The sequence below is a fragment of the Cavia porcellus genome, unplaced genomic scaffold (assembly GCF_034190915.1).
Source record: "Cavia porcellus strain 051 isolate PalLab524CR breed Dunkin Hartley unplaced genomic scaffold, mCavPor4.1 scaffold_1, whole genome shotgun sequence".
Classification (NCBI taxonomy): domain Eukaryota; kingdom Metazoa; phylum Chordata; class Mammalia; order Rodentia; family Caviidae; genus Cavia; species Cavia porcellus.
Window position 1 is genome coordinate 94,062,421 of NW_026947484.1, and position 17,086 is coordinate 94,079,506.

At 43.7% G+C, this 17,086-nt stretch overlaps 1 protein-coding gene across 2 annotated transcripts in view; it reads left to right on the forward strand.

The window, feature by feature from the left end:
• The window catches only part of Acer2 (alkaline ceramidase 2), a 30,110-nt gene extending 17,146 nt beyond the window's left edge, over positions 1-12,964 (forward strand). The window contains exons 5-6 of one of the 2 annotated variants that reach the window (XM_003472212.5): positions 4,749-4,886; positions 8,764-12,964. In XM_003472212.5, coding sequence (XP_003472260.1) covers positions 4,749-4,886; positions 8,764-8,950 — 325 coding nt within the window. In that variant the 3' untranslated portion in view covers positions 8,951-12,964. The remainder of the gene's footprint in view (positions 1-4,748; positions 4,887-8,763) is intronic. The other variant, XM_063251769.1, reaches the window with a different exon arrangement.
• The last annotated feature ends 4,122 nt before the right edge of the window (positions 12,965-17,086 follow it).

Below are 17,086 nucleotides of genomic sequence, written 5' to 3' on the forward strand. Positions count from 1 at the left end.
TCAGGACTCCTCCAGTTAGGTAGCTTCTTTGAGTAACCTTCAAGAACTGGGGATGTAAGCATTTCATTTGGGAAACAGGCTGAGGTTGGTGCTAGAAGAATAACGATGTCAGGGAACGCTTTTGAATAAGAGAACAGTACGAGAAAAATATTTGACCAAAACAATAAACAAAGCCAACTCCCTGGAACCTGCCTGGCTGATTGTATCTGCTGTCCATCTCTGAGAACAATAGATCTAACCTAAACTGCACATTTCAGGCATGAGGATATTTAGCTTTCTGGAGGAAGCCCTTTTTCTACTTCTGGAATCTGTGATTGTGAAGAGATACAGAGAGGGAGAATTTGTGGTCTTTAATAAATAACTGGTCATCTTATCACCCAACAAACTTGTTCTTAAGCTTAATGTCTAAAGTCATATACTTCCATCTGGCATGTTTTTCTCAGAAAGTTTTCAGTAAAGCTCTGGTCAAATCATTGCTTTCTTAACAAGATCTCTCTTTCATTTTTCTAAAACTCTGCCATAACCAAAGGCTAAGGCGGATCCTTTTTGCCGCTGTAGCTGCAGGTTTGCTTAGAGCTAAGCATGATGGTCATTATCAGCCATGTGACATCTGTTTTCTGTTCTTTTATGGCTAGGTATCTTAAGAAAGTTTTCTGTACCCATCAACCTTCTTTCTTAGCCAGGCATTCTAGAATCAATCTCTCTCTCTCTCTCTCTCTCTCTCTCTCTCTCTCTCTCTCTCTCTCTCTGTGTGTGTCTTTTTGAGACAGGATCTCACTAATCTGTTACGGCTTGCCTTGAGCTCACTTTGTAGCCCAGGCTGGTCTTGAACTTGCCACAATCCTCCTGCCTCAACCTCCCAAGTGCTGGGATTACAGGCATATGCCACTATGTCTGTCATTTACTGTTCTTTTTGATACTGGGAATCAAACTGAGGACATTGTGCTTGCCAGACAGGCTTTTGTGCTGCTGAGCTATATCCCCGGCCCTAGAATCTCTTGCAATCCGGCTTTCCTCCCCATCTTTACTCTGAAATGTTCTCTCAGTGGTTACCAATGGCCCTTACAGAAACAAATCTAATTTTTGTCAAATGATTCATATTTTATTAGAGAAAAATTGGGGAAAATAGACAAACAATTTGGTATTATTCAGCTAAGTGGTGTTGGCTTGTATTGGGCCTGCAGTGAATAGACTGTTCTGGATTTAGTTGTGTTTCTTAATTCACTATAATGTAGTTTCATTTTAGTTCTCGAGTCTAATTATATGTTTTAGCTTATAATTTTGTTAAAAAATAGCTTAAGGGAAAATGTTTGAAGTTCACCTAACTGAACAAATGGGAGAGGCAAGTAGTTAAGGTTGCTTATTACACAGTCTAAATTACAGCTCACAATTGTTATTTTTCAATCAGGAAACATTTTTCTTTAATACTCAAATCTTTGTAAATAATTATAAGGGAAGTCATTTCTTATTTTTTATTTTTTTAACCAGGGATCGAACTCATGATCTTGTACTTGGCAGGCAGGTGCTTGTGCCGCTGAGCTAAATCCCTGGCCCATAAGGGAAGTCATTTCTGTTCCCTGCTTAAAATCTTCTGCTGGGGAGAAGATGACTATCATAGTGGCTGGTTGACTGTCCCCACATGAACATATTGCCCAACAAAGACTAGTCTTTCTCCACCTTCATTGTTATGCCTCTATGTCTCTGTCACATCTGCAAATTGTCAGTTGTGTTACCCATCCTTCGTGAAAGGAGACTTTTCGTGCAAACACATTGGGCGTCTCTCCCATCCAGGACCCACATGGACTCAGCCCACATCTGTCTCCAATAGCGTCCTTTATCCCCCTGGTCCATCACAGCCAGGTGTCTTTAAAAGCCATCACCACTTCTCATTTCTGTTACTCTTTCGTCTACTCCATAGTGGCTTTGGCCTCTACTTAAAAACACAGACTCCTCTGGGTGTGCTGCATGTCCAGGCTTCAGGCCTCCTGTAACTAAGAGCTGTCCTCAGTTAGCCCTCCTCCCCCGTCCATGCAGTGTTCCCTCTCCAGGCTCCTGTGGCAGCGCCCCTCCTGGTTTCCTGCCAACTCTGCAGTTTCTCACGCAGATTCCTTTTCCACACAGCTCTGCGTTCAGGGGTGGGGAAGGTTTAGCCTCAGCTCTCTGCTTGCTATGGGCTGAATGTTTGTGTTCTAGCAACTGATGTCAAAATCTGACCACCAGACTGATCTGGGGGAAGTGATTAAATCATAAAGTCAGAGCCCTCATTAATAGATTTAGTGCCCTGATTAAAAAAAAAAAAAGGCCCCAGAGAGCTGTGAAGCATGTGAAGACACAGTGGAGGCCGTGGTATCATCAGATGTTGGGGTGCTGATATCTCAGTCTTGTACTTCCCGGCCTCCCGGAAGTGAGAATGAACAGTTGTTTGTAAACCATCTGGTCTACGGTGTTTCGCTGAAGTGGCCTGAAGAGACTCAGGTGTGCTTTCCTCCTTCTACCTTGGTCTTGAAAGACCTCATCTACTGCCGGGGCTTTTCCTACTGTCTCTATGCAGGACTCTCCCAGATTTCTGCATCCAAGCCAGTGCTGCCTTCTCACTCTGCCATTGTCTGCCTGAGCTGTCTGTCTGATTCCACATTATCATAGCTGTCAGCTTTTCCCAAGCCAGGTTCCTGCTCTCCTTTCCCACTTCTGATTCCTTCCTAGAATTTCTGGCTGCAGTTGAAGGGAGCATCATCTACATCCCTGCTGAAGCCAAAACTGGCTGCTCCTTCCTCTCCTGAGCATCCCATTTGATCAGTCATTTTTCTATCAGCTGACATTACAATTTAGGTAAAATTCAGAAGCCTGTCACATGCATCTGCCCCTTACAAACCCATCTCCTTCACATAATGTGCCTGTCTGTCTGTCTGTCCTCAGCCGTCTGACTTCCGCATCCTCAAGAGAGCCCAGATTTTGTGGCCCAGGCTCTTGCTTCCCTCTTCCTGACTCTTCTGCTTGGCTAAGTGCTGCTCACCCTTCAGCTGTGGGCTCCTGTGCAGATGCTCTCTAAACTGCTGACCTGGACCTGCTCTGTGATCCTCCCTGATCCTAATTAGAAAATAATTTGTGTTACTGCTCCACTGGACAGCGGCTGTGCTTGGCAGGGGGCGAGGCGGGCTCTCTGTTCACTGCGGTGTCCCAGCCACCTCTGAAGGTCCCAGCAAGGAAAAAGAAAAGATGGTTGTTTTCCTGTTTCATAAACTCCCCAGACAAGAGGGAGTTTATTTTCTGCCAGCATTTTCCGTTTGCCCTTAATGTGACCTGTAGCATCTAAGCTAGATGTTCTCGGCACACCTCCCTTTGCTGGAGAACGCAGAGGAAGGACTGGTCGGTAGCTTTCTGTTCTCTCTAGCCTGCGTTCCTAAAGCTAGGCCTCGTCTTTTTATATTTTTATCATCCTTTCCAAACCTAAGAGAGCACACATTTATTCTGATTTTGGGCCATGACCTGACATTTACTAAAATTCATGGTAAGTCATTACCAAGACATTCTACTGCATTTAAAATATTTTAAAATACACTTTTTTTTCTGATGGTAAGAGTAATTTTACTAAGAAAAAAACCCTTCAAAAATATAATAAAGGGATAAAGAGAGAAGTAGACTTTTCTGTCCTATAGTAGGGTCCTGTTGTATGTATGATTTTTGCCCTGCTTTAAAACAATTGATATTTTAATAAAAACCCTAAAAATGATACTAAAGCCTAATGTAGGAGCAAGAGTGGGACAAAGGGGTGGAGGAAATGATGCTGGCGAGATAGGAAAAATGGAACTCCTAGCCTGCTGAGTCTGAGGTCTCACAACATGGAGGAATGAAGTTTGAAGCAAAGGAGGAAGCTAGGGGAGTTTTATTGGAAGTAGGGGTAAGAGTGGCCCCTGAATTTCCAGGGTGGGAAGGGGGGTATCCTGAGAAGGTACCTGGGAGGCCCTTTGTCAGAGTAATGTACACAGCGAGGTCACAGCATTGGAACAATTCAGGTCAAACTGTAATCAACCTCTGGGATTACAGCATAGCTGCTTAGCTAATACTGATGCAGTGAGTCATGCGGCAGGGTAGGAACAAAGGCATTTTGGAGAAGGGATGGGTCCAGATGCTTTGGTCACCCACTAAGGTGTCTAATCCCTAGCTGGGCTCACTGGGCCAGGCGGTGCTGATAACAGTGTAACCCTAAGTACTGGTTTATCCCTTAGGGAGGCATCTGACCTGACCACTGTCTCCAGCCACAACTCTGGTACCTTTTTCCTGCTAACTTCCTTGCGGTCCCAGGTCCTGTTTGTCTGACTTGGCTGCTATAATATGTCAGGGAGCCAAGTGGAGTGGAAGATGACAGATTTGGGATGTATTTTGACTTAGGGAAGAGGGACTAGAAGTGTATGAGAAAGGGAAAAACCTGAAGAAGAAGGTTTGGGGCGGGGACGTGATGAGGAATTCATTTAGGACACATGAGATCTGGGTCTGTCTTGGATGCCAGAGGACATGTGCAAGCGGGGACTTGGGTCTCTGAGTAGGAGAGTGGTGAGGCCAAGGGTGGGCAGGGTTCCGGAGCCGCCTGCGCATTTAGGAATTTACCTGTGCGAGGCTGGGGAGTGGGCGTGACTGTCTGAGTGGTGGTCAGGAGCTCCAGTGCCAGCGGCCCAGGCAGATGGGAGGAGCCAGAGGGGGAGAAGGCGGAACCCAGCGCTGACCCCAGCTGCTCTCTGCCTCCCATATAGGTGTGACAATGTGCGCGTGTTTAAGCTGGGCCTCTTCTCTGGCCTCTGGTGGACCCTGGCCCTCTTCTGCTGGATCAGTGACCGGGCCTTCTGTGAGCTCTTGTCGTCCTTCCACTTCCCGTACCTGCACTGTGTGTGGTAAGCCTGTGCCCTGCCGGAGAGGGACAGTTGCGTTGAGATGGGGGCTGCCCTTGCTTGTGGGCTCAGGCTTGCTGCGTGTACACTGGTGGCCTCAGGACAGCCCGGTGCAGAGCCAAGGTGCTTTTTCCTCCCCGTGATGACACATTTCAGAAGTAGCAAAAGCTTTGTAAAAGTAAAATTGGCTCCTGGAAGCAGGCTTAGCCAGAACCAAAAGGCCGGATTGTTACACCTCAGGTCCACAGTCTCTTATCTCTGGCTCCATTACTGAAGCACAAAGAAGCTTGAAAGCTGAATCTGCAACCTGAGTGCTGGCTTGGGGTGGGGACGGGTGGAGTTTGGGACCGAGGTGGTGTAAGGGCTGGGAACTCCTCAGGAGGAACCAGGCCTCAGCGTTTCAGTGACCCAGGTCACTGAGGGACAATCTCAGCCATTCTTATTATAGTTAGAGACAGAAAACCAGATAACTCAATAATTGATCAATATCATCCACCCGTGTACACAGAGCCAACTTCGAAGTTCAGTGAGAGCTCCTTGGAGCACTTTTGGGAATGCTCAGGATCTATTAAGTTAAAAAAAAATCAGGTTACAAAACCTCATGCAGAATCCTAGCTCAAGCTGGGAAGGAAGGGTGACTATCTGCCTAAAAACTGCTTCAGCTCCACATCCAGGGGGATCATCCTCTCCCTGCTGATTGCAAAAGACAGCAGGAGTAAGAGGAATCGGAGGTCCTGTGGGTCTGCTACCTTGAGAGTATGCAGGGAAGACTTCCAGTGCTGAGGGTTTGGAGGCTTGATGGGAAGGTGGCCTGAAGAGATACCCAGTTTGCAAGGTTAGACTTACACTTCCTTGCACATGTGAACTTGAATTTGCATTTATTTATCATGCGACTCAGGCTATGCAAATACAAATCTCAGGGACTTCCAGTACTGCCTTCAAAAGACAAAACACTACAAGTTGGGGTTTTCAGTCTTAAGATTCACTGTCTGAAATTTCTTAGGTTTAACTTCAGTTCACACGAGTGAATTTATACACTTCGTATATTTGTTGAATTAGAATTTACAGATAATAAAATGCATGGATTTTTAAGTACATACTTTGAGTTTGATAAATGTAGGCACCTCTATAAATATGACTATTCAAGTTGTATTTTGTTTATCAAAGTCCTGTTGTTACAGTAGTGATTTAAGTAAAATTCAAAATTTAAATTATGTGATATAACTTTTGCTCAGTTTGTTCATGAATCTGGTGTGCTTTTTATTTTGTTTTTCACAGGTGATGTATTCCTGCCATTTCCTTTTAATTAATTAGTTTATTTTTTAGGTTTCTCACATGAGAGAAAATATAACGATATGTAACTTTCTGAATCTGGCTTATTTTCTCTAGTTCTAGTTCTAGTTATCTCTAGTTCTACCCTATCTCTAGTTCATTATCTCTAGTTCTACCCTTTCTCCTGAAAAATGTTATCATTTCATTCTTTTTATACCACAAAAATATTCATATTCAGTATTCATAGAGAAAATACTAGATTCATGGGAATTCATCCGAACCACATTTCCTGTATCCATTTGTCTATTGACTGACTGCTAGGCTGTTTCTGAATTGTGCCATTGTTACCATAGACAGCAAGTTGGTGGGCAGTCACACAGGGATGAGCCCTCTGAAGGCGGGGCCTGCGTGCCTCCCTAAGGGACAAACAGCAACTTGAGATTGTACTGTAATTAGCACCAGCTGGTCCAGGAAGTCTAAACGCCCAGGAGGGACCCTTCCAAAAAATGTTTTTGTTCTCTCTGTGTTAGTTGTGACAGATAAGCTAAAGTTTATGAAGCTCACCATGTATCCTTCTACTGCTACTGTTTCCCTATTGGGTCAGTATTAACTAAGCAACTACACTTGTGATCTTACTGGCAGATTGTAATTTGACTCCTGTTGTACCCACCTTGTAGTTTTGCTCTATAAAACATTATTGGAGAGACAGCCTCAGTGCCAACCCTTTTAGGGACCCCTTCTGTCTTTCACAGGACAATTCTCAAAATAAACCTTTCCCGCTTTAAACCTCCATTGTCCCTTGGAATTCATTTCTCAATATTCAGGGGCCACGAGCTTGGCACACCTGATATAGACATGGGTATACATATAAGTGATGTGTGATTTAAATAATATAAAAATGTAGAAAGTGGCTCTCATAATTTAATTAATTTCCCCTAAAGAAAGATAATTGTTAGTAGTCTGAAGTCTATTTGTTCAGATTTTATAATGTGTGTATATATACGTATATCTCTTTTTAAATATATTTTTATTTTTGACATATAATTGCACATATTTATGGTGTATAGTGTGATATGTCAATATATATATGTGTAAAATGTATAATGATCAGATCTGGATTACTGGCATATCCATTATGCCAGACTTTATATCTTTGTGTTGAGAATATTCAAAATCTTCTTTAGAAGCTATTTTGAGATACTCAGTTAATTTTCAAATATAGTTATCCTCTTGAACTTTTTTCTTCTATTCAATTGCTCCTTTATAGTCTTGAAACTTTCTGCTTTTTAAAAATAAAAATAACATTACTCTATACATGATGCAAACTGATCTTTCTTTGTTTAACCAAATACTAGCTCATAGGCACCATTCTGTACCAATGTATATATGTTTATTTTTTGTATTTGATACTTCATGATATGAATGCTTTATAATTCATTTAACCAATCTGTTAGTGGCTATTTAGGTAATCTCTAATTTTTCACTTTTGCAGACAATTTATAATAAACATCTATATTAGTTCTAATTCCTGAATATTCCTATAGACTGAATTGTAATTTAAATTGCAAAATCTGAAGAGATGGTACCAATTAGCACTTTTTACTAAAGTCTGTTAAAACAATGCCTTTTACCCACATGTTTACATATATAGGATATTAGCTCTTTCCAATCTTTTGTTAACTTGATTATATTTTGCTTTTATTGTCAGTCTTTAAAAAATTAGTATTGTTGATCATTTTCAAATGTAAATTTGCTATGTGTATTTTTTTTGCAGTGCACCCTTTACTTTTTAAATCTTTTCTATTGAGTATTTTAAAAAATTTATATCCAGGCACTGACTGCCTTTGTTGGTAGTCAGTACTGCCTACAGAACTGCGTGCCCTTTATTATGCAAATCGGTATTTTTCAAAAGCACAAAGACTGAGCCTCTGTGTAGTCAGCAGTTTCCATAATCACCAACATGGGGTGGCATCTTTCTCCCTGGTTGTCACCCTGCCTGAGTATTTTATAGCACTTTCCAGACATCTTATGAAAAGAACAGGGTTTGTTTCTTCTCTGTAATGCAGGGATTTTTAAAAGTTTTATTTTATGTTTTTTGCAGTACTGAGGGTTGAACCCAGAGGCATTTACTGCTGACCTACACCCAGTCCTGCCCGCTCTGTCTCCTCGGCCTCTGGTTTTTATGTCTTTGAGACAAGGTCTTGCTAAGTGACCTAGGGTGGGCTCAAACTTACAATCCTCCTTAATCAGTATTAAACTTATTCTTGGTGAAAGATGTGAGGTATTCACCAGAATTTTTTTGTTAAAGCGACAGTCTAATCTGAGGTATTCCGCTGTTCCCATCTTGCCACCAGTGTTTTAAATCCTTGGACCCCAGTCGTCTTAGTGGAGGCCCAGGGGCACTGGCTGTTTGAGCTAATCATTAAGTGGAAAGTCTAGAACATCCTAAGATGGGACTTCATTGTTCTCCCCTGTCCAGGGGTTGCCATCACCTGCGTCCTTCCTGATCATGAGAGGCCCCTAGCCTAGAGTGGGAGCAGGAGAGTTCCCCTGGCCAGGGCGGGACCTGGACAGTGCCGGCCCCTTCTCACTTCCGTTTTCTTTGCAGGCATATCCTCATCTGCCTGGCTGCCTACCTGGGCTGTGTGTGCTTCGCCTACTTTGATGCTGCCTCCGAGATCCCTGAGCAAGGCCCTGTCATCAAGTTCTGGCCCAGCGAGAAATGGGCCTTCATCGGTGTCCCCTATGTGTCCCTCCTGTGTGCCAACAAGAAGTCACCAGTCAAGATCACATGACGGCAGGGCAGTGCCTGGCTCCTTTGCATATTTTCCTTCCTGCCCTGGGCTTCTTTTGCTAGCAAGACAGCCAAAGGGTTCTAGGAATCGGTGTGGGGTGTGTCTTTTCAGAGTTCTGTTCCTTCAGGCTGTAACTAGTGGATCACCTGGATCTCACTGTGCTGGGGCAGGAACGAGGGTCTCTCCTTCCCCATATAGATAGCAGAGGACTTTGGGACACTGGATGTGTCTTTCTCATGGTCACTTCCAGATGCGTTGGTTATTGGGCTACATCCTTTGTGTCCTTTGGGGGACACAGGCTGCCCATGCCTCTTCTGGAGAGGCAGTTGCTCCAGACTCCACCTCCCGAGCACTGCTGGAGCCCGCTCTGGACAGACCCTCCAGCTCTCTGGTTAGAGGTGCCAGAGATTTTCACAGGGAAAACTGTCCTTTAAACCCAACCAAGGGTGCAGGGTGTGCTAAGGCCTTGGTTTTTTTTCACATGCATCTCTCAGCTAATCCAGGCTTTATGTACATGTGTGAATCTTTTTACCACTACCTCAGTTGAGAGATAGAGATTTAATTTCAGAGAGGGTGAGGCCGGTGAGTACCACCCTCTGTGCCAAAAACCACTCCACTTTAAGCTATTCCTAAAGATGAGCACAACTTTTAAATGCTAACATCATTTCCCCAGTTCAGTAACCTCAGATACACAAAGAACAGCCATGGTGTGAAGATAGCCCACTCTTACCGCTGGATACCATATCACTGAATCCTTACGATTTTGCTGGTGGCTTTGGCTTAAACATTGGAGCAAACACAGAAGCCCCTCTGCCCCCACCCTATGTTTGAAGCCTCCAATATACTACACTGTTCAGGAAAGTATCTTCAAGAACTTACCTTGCTGGGCACAGTGGTTTATGCCTGTAATCCCAGGTATTTGGGAGGCTGAGTTGTTAAGCACCACAAACTCAAGGCAGAGCTGGGGATGTAGCTCAGTGGTAGAGTGGATCTGGTTTCTATCCCTAGTACTTAAAAAAAAAGGGGAGGGGGTTTCTCTTATTTCCTGGCCACTTCCATGGGAATGACCCACTTGGCACTTCCAGGGCCAGGTGCTTCCTGTGGTTCTCAGCACTGACTGCCAGCCTTGCTCAGATGCTGGCCGTGAATGCACTGACCCGCCGGTGGAGGGCGCTGGTGCAGCTGGGCAGATCTTGCCTTCTGTGTTTTTCTCTCCTGTGATACTGGCTGCAGTGAATCTTCACTGAACTGTACAGAAGACTCCAAGGCTGTTTTCAGGGTATGAGGAGGGAATCATCGACCTCAGGGATATTCACTTTAACTCAGGCATCTCCTGTCTTTGAACATTCCGTTGTGAAGCTGAAGCAGGACAGATGTCCTTCTGTCCTCTTTGGGTGGGTGGCAGTCGTGTCATTGTCCTCAGCACCTAAGAGCTGGGAAGTAGCTGCCACCTGCCCAAGACTCTTAGTCCGGTTAGAATTTGCACAAGATCCAAAGTGAAATGGCCAATCAGTAGCTGAATTTAGAGTTTAAAAATGACTTACGCAACTTTGGTGATTTTCAGATTTTCTAAGTAACTCACTGGGCTATATCCTGTTTCTTCTTGTAGCAAGAAATGTTTATGGAACAGTAATGTGTGAAAATAATTTTATGAATTTAAATTTATAGCATCTCTTAGTATGTCAGTAAAAATGCAAATTAACCAGTCAGTGATCTCCCAGATAGAAAACTAAGCTATTGAATGCATGTACATGTTGCTTTGTTGTAGCTTGAAAATATACTTTAAAATGACTTTGTGATATATGTGGAATTTATAATGTACCTTGCTGAGATACAGTGCTTCATGGAATAGGATCGCGGTGAAGTCCTTTGGGTTCAGCTGTAGAATTTTAAAAAGGGAAATACCAAACCATGTTCACTTAAGATTGACTTCAGGAGGCATGAATTCTAGTCTTACTCTTCTGAAGTATAAAAATGAGCTAAGGTAGTGGATTTGGTGTATTTTAAGGCCAGCTGTCTTAGCAGGGAAACATGGATAAGTAAAGCAGGAAGTAGGGAAATGACTTTTTGGTATGTGAAGTCTAATTTGTCCAGGGGCTCCTCAGTGACAGCAGTGCTGTCCTTACAGTCCTGGAGGATCCATTCCTCTTGATCAGGAAAAGGACTTATTCCCGGGGGCTCCGCTGACACCCCACTCCAGCCCTGGACATTGGGATGAAATGTTGCCAGGGGCCCATTTGAATCAGGCTGAGTCATCGGGATATTTTTATCCCTCTTCTACAAGAAAAATGTTGAAGTTAAGATGGCAGACAAATGGTTTTATATGGAAAGCACTGTCCTTCTGGAGATTCGTTTCAGAGGGATAGAAGCGGGGGAAAAAAGTGGAATGGAATATATTTGAGGAGGACAAAATATAACTCTACTTTTGGACAGAACTCATAGCTGTCAAGCATGAGATGGTAAATCAAGAGAGTGGAAATACACTAATGTTAAACTTAGAGTTTCGTTCATATTTATCCTGAAGCACTACATGGTCTTTAAAGAAAATTGGGAAACTACAGAAAGTTGTAGAAGAAGGAAAAACCTCATATTTCTGTCACCCAAGTACACCCATTGTTAGTGCTTTGGTATTGGGTGTACTTGCTCATTTTCATCTTTCTCCCCCACTGATGTAGCTGTACATAAGCGTCTTCTGTAGCTTTGAAATGTGAATGCCCATTGCATAGTTTTCACGAGCAGGTGTGAAGTACACGAGGATTAGTTGCACACCTGAAAACTGATCACTGGATCCTGAGACTTATTACTGGATTTTCCTTCTTAATGAGCCTGACATGAATGGACCCAAAGAAATGATGAACTAAAATCTGTAGTTTGGTTATAATTCTGCCCTTGGATTGAGGAGCTCAGGTTTTGATGTGCTCAGATTTTAAAAAGCGCATAGCTTATTTCGTTCACTGATGTGTGTCTCCTGCCATCCCTCCTCCCACCCAGCAGGAAGGCAGTTAGGGTTAGGGCACAGCCATGGTAACTCAGCAGGCGACTGGGCTTTGTTCTGATTAGAATTCACTTGGGCTGTTTATCCACACAGAACTGAATTTAAGACACACACACACACACACACACACACAGAGAGACAGAGACAGAAATTAATGTTACTAAGTGATCTCTTCTGATAGTGATTGTTGCTTGCAGTGTTTGATTGGTGGCTGTATTATTAGAAAAGAGTATCTTTCTTCCCTTCATGATGACGTTATTGGACAGTGAGTACTTCAGGGGCCACAATGTAAGTGTGTGGGGCTTAGACTTTGCATCCCTTTGGTAACAGGTCATTTTCTGGGTAACTCCATGCTTGTTCAACAAAATGTGCCTGAAACACGGGTTATCCATCAATTATGCTCTGCTGGGGGCCGAGCTTGATGGCTGTGAAATAGAAGCTTTGCAGAAATGCTCCCACTACATTTCTCTCAGGTCCTCATGCTTCCCGGAGCCAGGGCCATGGTGGAAGCTCCAGGACTGAGTTTGTGCCTTCCTCTTGGGACTGACATGGAGACACCTTCGAGGGACAGGGTGGCTGAAGCTTGCTCAGTCAGGGCCCCTCCCTTGCCTAGGTATTTTCTAGCCAGGATGGACTTGGGCGTTGCTTGGATGTCATCATTCCAGCTAATCCCAGAGGGCTTTGGGCCAGGGTGGGATTCACAATGGATTTTACACACACCCTTGAACTACAGGCTTTTATAACGTGGCTTCTACTCTGAAGGACTCACTGTCAAGTTGTATGTGAAGACTTTTATAATGATGATATGTAACCAGAGCAAACACAGTGTCTTCAGATTCAGACTTTCTTTTATATTCTGTAAGATGTGCTATGTAAGGGTTGGTGAGGTCGCATTCAGTCTCCATTTTGCGGGGAGTGATTTAAGCCCTTTTGGAATGGAGCTTTGCACTTTATGTGTTTTGTAAACTACCATAACTATGTTTAATATTAAAGCCGTAAGTGGCATTTTCTGTGAATAAGTATGTTTGTGTGTGTGTGTTTCCAAAATGATTTCCAAAGAATCTGCAGTGCCTGTGCATTTCATGGATTGTAGAGCAAAAAAAGCACATTTACCTAAGTTCATTTGTTAATGAATTTGGGAGTCATTGTTACTAACATGCTTGATATGAAGTTTATTAGGACAGTTATGTCTATAGTTGTGTCATACGGATATAGAGGCTCAGATACAGATCATAGTTCATTTGTGATAGGTTTCATCCAGGCACTGGAGAAAAGGTCTGACATTTCAAAACGTTAAGTGACTTTAGCAGGAGAATTTGCATATACCTATAAAGTTTTCTTAAAACTTCATTGGCCCTCAGAGAAGAACAAGACAAGCATCACCATAAGTGTTTTTTGTATTTCCTGGCTGAGGCGAAGGGATGAGGGTGGCCTCAGAGCCCTCGGACTTCTGGTGAAAGCTGAGTTTTCCTCTCTCAGATGATACCTGTGAAAATGATTTCCTGGTAGGTCGAATATCCCTAGCATCCCACCCAAACAAAGAACACTTGTGCAAGAGGATGAGACAAGAATTTGAATCCTGACTGATGTTAAAATTGGTTCCTCGGCCCTCGGTCAAATTTCTTTTCAGGCTGTGATCAGGGGTAGAGCTGAGGAAATGGAGGGCTCTGCATTACAAGGGACTGTGGTGTCACCCTCTGCTTGCCTTCCCACCCCTGTGACACTGTCCTCTTGTCCTCGTCTGGCCCAAGGGGATGCCATTTCTACAGCTCCCTTTCCCCACCTGACTTGGAGGACCAGAGCTGGGACCTCGCCTCCCTGATTCTCTGGTGTTTAAGGACTTCACATTGAAGTCCACGTGGGTATACGTCCAAAGGAAAGGAATCTGTATCGGGGAATACCTGTGCTGCACGTTATGGCAGCCATTCACAGTGGCCAAGTGATAGAATAAACCAAGCTGGGCATTGACAGTTGAATGGATAAAGAAGTATTAGCAACCATAGCACGAAGTCCTGTCACCTGAGGCCACACTGATGGAACTGGAGGACACTGTGTTATATCAGCTGGGCACAGAAAGTGTGTCACATATGGAAAGTAAGGGTGATCTCAGATTAGGGAGGGACGGTGGCCACTGGATTACCGGTTACTGACATGCAGTTAGACCGGAGGAATGAGTTCTGGCGTTCTAGCACGACAGGAGTTTACACCACTTCCTGATATATTTTATAAAGAAGTGGAACAGAAGAGCTTTCCAGGGGCCAACACAAGAAAATGCTGAAGAGACCGGAGTGGGCACTGTCCTGATGTCATCAGCGCACATCATGTACATGAATTGCCCCGTCGTGTTCCATCGTGTGTGCGATTTTATGTCAAAGATTACACTGCATTACACTCAAAGAGTTTTATATTAGAAGACTGTACCTGGGCTGGAGCGGGGCAGGCCCAGGGTGCTGGCCACTTAACATATTAGCAGTCCTCAACAAATGGAAGCTTACATTTTCCTGGAGAACTGTTTTCAGGTTTATATTATCTATTTTTCAGTGTTGAATTTTTCCATAATGACAAAGTTGAAAAATAGGAGTTTTTCATAAGTTAAAAATCCCTCCCCCATATATATATTTCAGAGAGAGTCTTGCTAAGTTGCCCAAGAGTCTCAGTCTTTAACCCCTGACTTCAAGTGATCCTCCTGCCTCGGGATCCTGAGGTCCATCATTTATCTAGCACTTCTGACTGGGATCTTCAGACTGTTGTAACCATTTATCTGGGAAGCCTTTTCTCTGGGTGTTAACTCCCAAAGGGGGGAAGATTGGCCTCACACAGACTTCTGCGTGTTCCTTTCGTATCTCCTGAGGGCAAAGCATCAGATTCATCTGCTTTTGCAGTTCAGCACAGAGACTGACACTATTTCTAAAATGCAACCAACAGCAATAGGGTCATTGAAAGGAATTCTTACGTGAAAGTGGCGGAAGGTACCTGGGATTGACGTAGTTGTCAGATTACTGCGAACAAAGCAGACCTGCTGGGAGGGGCTGGGAGACACTCCTGGAGAAGTACCGCCATCTGTTGGTCATTTGTGGGTACTGTTATCTGCGGCGCAGGCGAAGACCTCAGCCCCAGTCACCTCGGAACTCACTGTGACCTGCCACCTCCTGCTTTGCCCTGTGGGCTTTCCTTAGCTTTTCCCGGAGCCCTCTGCCTGCCTTTTCCTCTTCCGTCAGCAACTCATTCTTTGCCCACTGAGTGTTTGCTTTTATTACAATTTAGGAATCTGCTAAATGTGACTAGGAGGATAAATTTCTGTCTGCAGACCTTAGCAGAGATGGGGTTCAGAGGAAGTGTTTAATCCCCGGAGCCACGTCTAGTTTTTGGTATTAATATCTCCATTGATACAAGTCAAGTGCTGCTACAATCCATATTTTACTGAGACAAACTCCAGCTTATTATTTATTATTAATTTGCGCAGAATTGGTGTTGAATTCAGGGCTTTCAAAGAGCTATGTCCTCAGTCCTTCCCACTGCTTATCTTGAGACAGGAGCTCACTGAGTTTCCCAGGCTAGGTGTGTACCTGGGATCCTCCTGTCTCAGCCTTCTAGAGTGCTAGACTTACAGGTATGTGCCACCATGCCCAGTTTATTTTTTAAAATTCATCTTGTAGTGCTCAGGATGAAGCCCAGGACCTCATAAAGGTTAGGCAGGCACCGTGACTCTGCTCCTGACCTATACCCAGCCCCAGGCCAAGCTCTGTTTAAATCAACCCTCAGCCTGCTCAGCTAGGAGTCCCCATCCTGCAGGGAAGGGAGAATTGTATAGCTGAGCCACCAGTGCTGCAGGGGCAGCAGAGAGTGGGAGCTCAGCTAGGAGGGTGGAATTCGAGGCTCTAAGCTTTCACTGATAGCCATGAGCACCTTAATAATTCACAGCCTCGGCCTGAAAGACTGAAAGACTCCCTCCTAGGCCCTCTGGGAGTGTTGTTTTCTTACAAGCAAACCTGATCTGAGGGCCTGTACCGTAAACTACCTTTCCTGTAAATTGTGTTCTTACCTCCTCGCTGTTGTTTTGTGAAGACAATGTTGCTTTGTTCCTGTTTTGGACGACAGATGCTCAGACTTTTATTTTTTAAAAATCCATTTTATTTCAAAGAGAAAAAAATAAAATTTCAAAACACAGCAATCAGGGGACAGTGATGGTACACACATTGATTATGGCCATCCCCAAATCAGTCTCCCAGAGCCCAAGACATCGGCATTCAACTATGAGCAGTACCTGGACAAAGCTTTCTCTTCAGTGAACTCAGAGAAATCAGTAGTATAGCTACCTTTACTATATTATACATAACTTTAGCTCCTCACAGTATGGAACAATATGTTTGCACATGTATGTCTGATTTCACTTATGAGTATGGTCTCCAGTTGTATCCATTTACCTATAAATGTCTCAAGTTTGTCCTGTTTATGGCTGAGTAGGACTCCATTGCATAAAAGTACCACATCTTTTTTACCCATTCCTCAGTTGATTGGTATTCAGGTTGTTTCCAAGATTTAGCTATTACAAATTGTGCTTCTATAAACATAGATGCATATTATTAATTCTTCCAAAAATATACAAGAAGGGAAAGGCTGGGTCAAATAGGACCTCCAATCTTAGTTTTCTGAGGAATCTCCACACTGATTTCCACAGTGGTTGCACCAGTCTGCACTCCCACCAACAGTGGAGAAGGCTTCCTGTTTCCCCACAGCCCCTCCAGCATTGTTATTCACTGATTTCTTGATGATAGCCATTCTTCTGGGGTGAGGGAGAATCTCAGTGTTGTTTTCTTTTGCATCCCTTGAATGATCAGTGATATTGAACATTTTTTCATATATTTATTTGCCATTTGTATTTCTTCATCTCAGAAGTGTATATTCATCTCAGATGCCCATTTTTGGACTGGATCTTTAAATCCAGGAGGACTGATTTTTTTAAGTTCTTTATGTTCTCCATAGTAATCCTCTGTCTGAGGTACAGCTGGCAAACATTTTCTCCCACGTTGTGGGCTGTCTCTTTGCTCTGTTGATGGTTGCTTTGATGTGCAAAAGCTTTTCAATAGGGTGAGATCCCAGTTGTTGATTCTTTGTGAAAGGTCCTGTGCAATTGGGGTTTC